The 7335-nt window shown below is 47.3% G+C and overlaps 1 protein-coding gene across 1 annotated transcript in view; it reads right to left on the bottom strand.

Annotated features, from left to right (window-relative positions):
• Positions 1 to 6004: 6004 nt before the first annotated feature.
• LOC308374425 (protein phosphatase 1 regulatory subunit 37) overlaps positions 6005 to 7335 on the bottom strand; it is a gene marked incomplete at both ends in the record, with an annotated part of 18292 nt that continues 16961 nt past the window's right edge. The window contains one exon of the mRNA XM_080850202.1: positions 6005 to 6090. Within this exon, the coding sequence (XP_080706328.1) occupies positions 6005 to 6090 (86 nt within the window). The remainder of the gene's footprint in view (positions 6091 to 7335) is intronic.

Here is a 7335-nt window from a genome sequence, read left to right as displayed (position 1 = left end):
CTCGGACTTTTCCTCTTTCAAAATAAGACCTTTGAGAATATTTTCTTTTCCAAACAACGGCATATTATATCTCAGACCGCAGATCTTCGCACCGCTGAAAATACATCTGGCTACTAAACACAGAAAATAAGCCACGTTTAGAGCTGAATCACTGAGGGAGCAGTTTGTAATTGACGTGCACAAAGGCTCTCATCTTTGTGTTTTGAAAAAGACTAAATTGCAGAAATCGAAGGAGGGACACTGGACATGAAAGGGAGGACCTTGACTCGTATGCTTCAGAGATTCATTTGAATGTAAGAAAAACAGAGGCAATACAAAGTCAGTCATTAAAAAAAAAAAGAAGCCTTCTCCCTTTCGCAGGTATGACAATAGAACACCGAACAACAGTGTTGAAGTGAAAACTCTGTGTGATTGGAGGGGTGGGGCAGCTGATGCGGCGTGAAACAGGAAGAATGAGAGAGGGAGAGGAGAGAAGAACAAAGTAAAAAAAAAAATGTAAAAAGAAGAGAGTGAACGCTGCATGTGTGTAAGTATGTGAGTGAGTGAGACGAAGTGTGTGTGTGTGTGTGTGTGTGTGTGTGTGTGTGTGTGTGTGTGTGTGTGTGTGTGTGTGTGTGTGTGTGTGTGTGTGAGAGAGAGAGAGACAGTGTGAGAAAGAAAGACAGAGAGAGAAATTATTATTTTATATTCTTTTCTCAACATTACTGAAGGCAATATTACTATTGTTAACTTTGCTATTAATCAATGTATTTATATACATCTTCACAGGTTTTTGGCAATTTTCATGTCAATAAAGCTTTTTGAATTTGCAATTGAAATAGAGAGAGAAAATATTTATGTGGCTCGATGTACCAGAAAGCAAGAGAAAGAGAGAGAGAGCTCCTGTGCTTTGTCTCGCCTGTAACAATCCTCTTCCCTCTTCTGTGAAGGGTAGTTAAAGATTACCATTTCTGAATGATAAATAAATGTAAATAAATATTTGTATGCATATATATATTTATATGTATTACTTGCCCTAGACCTGCATCCTAAGATGCATTTACTACCCACATAGGAAAGAACACTGTGCTTACAATTAATTATGTATTAAGAACACACTTAATAAGGACACTTCATTAAGCGTGGTCCTTACTTTTCAATAATTTGCTCTAATTTGCTTTAATTAGATTGTACTTCTCCAAAGTGATGCAATGATGATTCTCCTGTACTGTTGAGTGTCCACACATCTGAAATCATCTCTCAGAATTTCCTCACATGATTGGTGTTCAGTGTAGTTTGAGTAGACTTGCTCAGGTAATACATTCATCTGGCTGGCAGACTCACATCTCCAGCTACCGAGCCCTCCTGACAATATTACCAAACACAGGCCCAGTGAAATGATCCCTAACTTCATGTTTGTCAGTGGAGCTGCGGTAGGTTTGTCAAACACAGCTCAGTAAAGTGTGAGACCAGCCCTAGCTCAGCTCAGCTCAGCTCACCTCTCCTCTCTCCTCTCTCCTCTCTCCTCTCTCCTCTCCTCTCTCCTCTCTCCTCCCCGCCCAGTTCTGTTCTTTCTCCACTCTTCACTTCAGTTCTGTTCTTTTCTGTGATGACTAATGACATGCAGACCATTAACTAAAGAGCTGCTTTTACGGCAAATAACACAGGATGAATCATTCACAGAGAGAGAGAGAGAAGGAGAGAGAGAGGGAGGGAGAGAGAGAGAAAGAGGTAGAGAGAGAGAAAGAGAAGGAGAGAGAGAGAGAGAGAGAGAGGGGAAGGGAGAGAGAAAGAGGGAGAGAGAGAGAGAGAGAGAGAGAGAGAGAGAGAGAGAGAGAGAAAGAGAGAGAGAGGGTGGCAGACTCACATCTCACAGAGAGGGAGAGACCTCAGTGTTCAGTAATGTTCAAGTTGTGTTGAAGCGGCACACACACTTCTCCAACAGTAGCACAGGAGAATGCTTTTGTGCTGTTTAAGAGCTCTGGACTGCCGGGAGGCTAATTGTGAGGTTCGGAGACAGAGACAGAAGTTATTGCTGTCTGTGGGCATTAACTACTTCAAATGGCATGACACACACACACACATAAACACACACACACACACACACACACACACATACACACACACACACACACACAAACATACACAAAAAACACTAAACTAATGGAAGCATCGTGTCCTAAACCTCCTCAGTCACTTAACGAAAGACACACCCTTAGTGTCTTCAGAGCGATCAAGAAAGACCAATACAGTGTGTGGTCTTAGCAAGATCAAACAGGCAGAGGAACAGACAGACAGCGAAAGCAAAGAAAAAGCGAGAGAGGGAGAGAAAGGAAGAGAAACACAGAAACAGAGAGAGAGAGAGAGAGAAAGAGAGAGTTTACGACGATTAGGAGAACACATCCCAGTTTAAAATGGACAATCCAGAGCTCACACTGGAACCAGTGCGTTTCCCAGTGTCTGCGTGTTGACGTATCCCCTAAGGATGCTCTCAGTCACTTAGAGATAGGTCCATGGGCAAGGAAATCTACGCAAAAGCATGTAGTAGGTCACCAATGCTTTCGAATAGGTGAGGCAAAAATAGGAGCGAAAGTGAATACAACACTGAGAAAAAACAAGGGCTTGGCTGTCGGCTTAAATGCATACAAATTGCGTCTGATGAGGTCTTTATTGGGACAGCGTTTATCCCGTAATACCCCGAGCTTTTAAAAAGCGCCGGGACCCCGCTCTTCAGGTGTTCATTTGAATAGAAAGAGCTGAATGAGTGTTTCTGTAATTGATCCCCAGGGATTGAGGATGTCTGGGCCGGCACAATCCACATTTCCCCCCCAATTACTGATAGCATAGCTCCCTCCCTTCCTCCCTCCCTCCCTCACTCACTCCCTCGCTCACTTACTCATTCGTTTGTTTGCTCACTCGCTCCCACTCCAAAAAACTGCGCCTAGTCAAACCAGGCCATCTCCTCTCAACACAAATCACAATCAGACTCCCCGAATCAATAAAAATGTCCCCACTGCGTTGGCAAACACAAACACACATAAACACACACAAATCAATACCTTGCATCATCACCCCAAGCTTCAATTAGGCTGAGTACACTGCAAGGGGCATTACAAGAGAACATCTTACACTATGCTAGTTGACTCTTTACCATTCAGACTGACTTCAGGTCAGAAGAGATAGGCACTTGAGAACCCTGTATGAATAAATTCACCATCTCATTTTCCTCAGGCCTTGAAGACTCTCATCTCTGATTTCTCCATGATAGAGGTTTATTCTGCATCCCACCTGATGGAGATCAGCTGGAGATCCAGCAGAACGGAACTGGATCCGCATACAGGATCCGCTTCTACTGCTTACTCTGATGCTGTTTGTCTAGAACTGCCATGGAGAATATTACAGGTGTCCATTCCCGCATCGCAAAGCAGATAAAGGAAACGTACTTAAGTTGATCATGCATTTGTATTTGCCTTACATGGTACGAGTCCGTTCAGTTTGAGGAGACTCAGTCAGGTAATGTATCCAGTTATGGATCCCTCCCAAATGATATTGTCAGATGTGGACTGGAGTGATTTTATGATCTGTCTGTCAGTCTGACTAAATTGTCAGTGCAACAGATTAAGTGACCTCGCTGTCTGTCTATGCTGGGAGTCGCTGTAGTGTACTGCAAGAAGTAATGTAGAAGGTAATCTGTACTACTCAATCTATATTGCTACAATTAAACATATTTATAATTGGAATTCTGAGTTTATTTCTGAGCTGAATCTGTTGTAAAACAGTAAAGAAAAGGCCACTAGGGACGAAGTGAGTTACTAAAGGGCATCCCCGACATACACACACACACACACACACACACACTGCCGTTGAGTTCACGCCCAGGGCTCCGATGATGGATCATCTCACACTTAATTACTGATTACCTCTGGGGGCCGGTCCCCAACACACCCAACTCATCACGCCCCAACGCCAAACAGGTGCCACAGCGATGCGTCCTCACCGCTCATCTGCTCTGCGGTGGCACCGCGCCCTGGCCCCGGATGCCAGCGTCACGGCAACGGGAGTGAGGACGTTGAGCACCTGTGCGGGCAAAATGCAGCGCGGTTGCAGCAAACTGCTCCAGAGTTCTAGAGTAGAGTTTGCAAGAGGTCGCACCGGTGACCTTTCCACCATCTTCTCCTGGGCGAGGCGTGTGAGGAGTCTATGTGTGTGGGGGGAGGAGGCTTTGGCTGCAGGATGGCCTCTCTTATGCCAGCTGCCCCCCACTGCTCCTTCCTCATCTCAGGCCAGGCCTGGGGGGGGAAGGGTGCGGGGTGTAGGGCAGCGAACAGCTGGCTGCAGCCTGTCCACTTGGACATCACGGCCCCGGTCGGCACTTTATTAGTGGTGCCCGTGACACCAGCTGATCCTCGCCTCTCTCTCAGGGTCCCCTGTCACGCTGATGTCTTCATCGCTAACCGAAGCAGACGTCCGCTCCTGGCAGCCTCTGGAGGTGACAACAAATCCAATTATCTCCCCTCCATGGCGCCCGGGCAGACAGGACCAGTGTGACAGGGACGGGGGGAAAACGGGCACTGCCTTCCACCCCACCCCCACCACCAGCTTTGCCCACCGCTTTCGCCGCCACCCCAGCAGGGCACTCTCACATTGGCCCAACGATACGGCTGGAGTACCAGGAGAGAGCAGACCCAGTGCTTGCAGGCCCCAGCCAAGCAGCAGAGAGAGATACGGGCACTGAGAGAGAGAGATGGGCACTGAGAGAGAGAGACAGGCACTGAGAGAGAGACGGGCACTGAGAGAGAGAGACGGGCACTGAGAGAGAGAGACGGGCACTGAGAGAGAGAGTCGCACCGGCCAAGAGAAGCTGGGGCGACACATATTAAAACGACCAGCGACAAAGCAACCTCACGGGCAAACCGGATGCTCAAGGGGCCGTCCTGCTAACTCAACACTAGCGCTGTTCTGCTAACCGAACACTAGCGGGGACACAGGGATGAAATCGAAGCGTGCCCTACTTGGACATATGCTCAGGAGCCGTCCTGCTGTGACCTACAGGAAGTTTAAAGGTCATCGCAGCAAACACTCCATGCCACCTGCCCTCATAAACAACAGCCTCTCTCAAACAAAATCATCGCCCGGAGAGCTTATAAACACATTAGCAAAGACGACAGACAGATTCCATGCAGCGAGGTGGCTGCAGTCTAATGAGGAGCATCTTCTGAATACAACCCAGCATAACTCAATTACACCTCCATATCAAACACTGGCTTACACAGAGGAGCTGAGATGTATGTGTTCAATGCATAAATACACAAAGATGTGCTATTGATCGTTTGAGGCCATTTAAAGAGCCATCATTAGAGCTCAAGGAGAGTTGGAGGACGAGGCTTCTCTGGGCGGTCATACTTACTCCATTACACACACAAGGCGCAATTGAAGCTTTTCATATACAGCAAGTATTCAGGGTATTAATATAAAAATCACAATAGGTAAAAAAAAAAAAGTAGTATATATGTCTGTACTTGTCCCTTAATATCCGTTCTATCAAGCTTTTGACCCTGTGACTTGGTGCGTGTGGGTGTGTGTGCGTTTGTGTGTGTGTTTATGTGTGTTTTTGTGTGTGTTTGTGTGTGTGTGTGTGTGTATGTGTGTGTGTGAGAGTGTGTGTGTGTGTGTGTGTGTGTGTGTGTGTGTGTGTGTGTGTGTGTGTGTGTGCCTACAGCGCAGCATCCTGTATCATGTGGAGTCGTCTCTTCTCCAAGTCCTCCTTGGCCCTGACCCAGACTACAGGGTCTCATTACAATCCGGCCCAGTTTTGGCGCTGCTCTGGTCCGCACCAGTCAGCAGCTTTGAGGGGAGTCGTGTTCAGCCCAGCCCAGCCCAGCCCATCCCAGCCACAAGTCCACTGCTCTCAGCGTAGGGAGGAGGAGGTTCGCTGACTGTCGGAGAGACAGAGAGAGGGGTGGTGTACCGTGCACAGCTTTGGGGATGAAGTCTTCATGAAACATCCATATTCATAGCAGAGCCTTCAGCAGCGGCAGCAGTGGCGAAGGCAGCAGGAGGAGCGGTCGCGGTCACAGTAGCAGTAGCAGTTGCAGTAGCAGGGCCCGGACCCTGTTATTTGAAGGGGAGGGAAATGAGCAGAGGTTCTGTGTGGATGAACCTGCCCTGATAGCGGCGCTGGCTTAAGGGCCTCAGGATATTCAGATGAGACTTGCGGCTCTCTCAGCTCCACTGGTGCTGGGGCGCCTGGGCATGGAACTGGAGGGCATGCCGAGTGACTGACAAGCCATTATGACATGGCAAATTATGCAAATGATTAATTTGGAAATTCATATGTACATATAAATGTCTGTCTGTCTGTCTGTCTGTCTGTCTGTCTATCTATCTATCTATCTATCTATCTATCTATCTATCTTTCTATTTTATTCCTCTTTTTGTTGGGCACTTTTCACAGCACTGTAAATAATACATTATTTGTCACACTTTAAAAAAACTCTTACCATCTGATGGGTTTCTCGAGTTTTTAATGGATTGACAAGTTTTTAATTTCCATTTCAGCTGGTATGTGTTTAGACTAGAAACACGTCTCAAAAAAATCTTCCCTGTGAGATTCTGCCCCAGCCTCTGAACTTTTGGGCTTGTGGAGTATTCCTCCCCTCGGCAAACCTCTTTCCCTATGCCTTTTTTTCCCTTGTTCTGGTTATCAGCTGGAGAGAAAAAAAGGGCTGCTTCTTGAGAATCACAGTAGGTCACACCTCAGACTGCTCTGATAGGGAAAAGTAGAGCTATTAAAATGACAGGGAGACAGATCAAGTGTGACGCATCAAAGGGGGCGGAAAAAGCAGAGCAACTGTGCAGTGTGTGTGGGGGGAGGGAGCACACTGCACACACACACACACACACACACACACACACACACACACACACACACAAACACACAAACACACACACACACACACACACACACACACACACACACACACACACACACACACACAAACACACACACACACACACACACACACTCACACAAACAGGCACAAACACACACACATACACACACATTTCACCCACCCACCCTTCCCCTGAAGGGTAAAAACACAAAGACGACAAGCGTGCACCGCATGGTCAACACGTGCACCCAGAGACCACCGCCCCCTCCCCGTGGCCCCCCTGCAGGAGCCAAACAGTGCTGCGTTCCCCCGGCGACCACCCGTCCAATGATTACACTCTCCCAACACGCACACTCACAGGGCCTAATTAATGCTTTAATATGCAAATGAGCACCACAGTAAAATTACACAGCTGGCAAACATGCCTGTTTTACCCAGAAATACACCAGCAGAGAGGCACACA

The sequence above is a fragment of the Sprattus sprattus genome (genome assembly GCF_963457725.1).
Source record: "Sprattus sprattus genome assembly, chromosome: 13".
NCBI lineage: Eukaryota > Metazoa > Chordata > Actinopteri > Clupeiformes > Clupeidae > Sprattus > Sprattus sprattus.
Note: the sequence above shows the minus strand (reverse complement) of the source record. Positions and strands in the feature narration are given on the sequence as shown.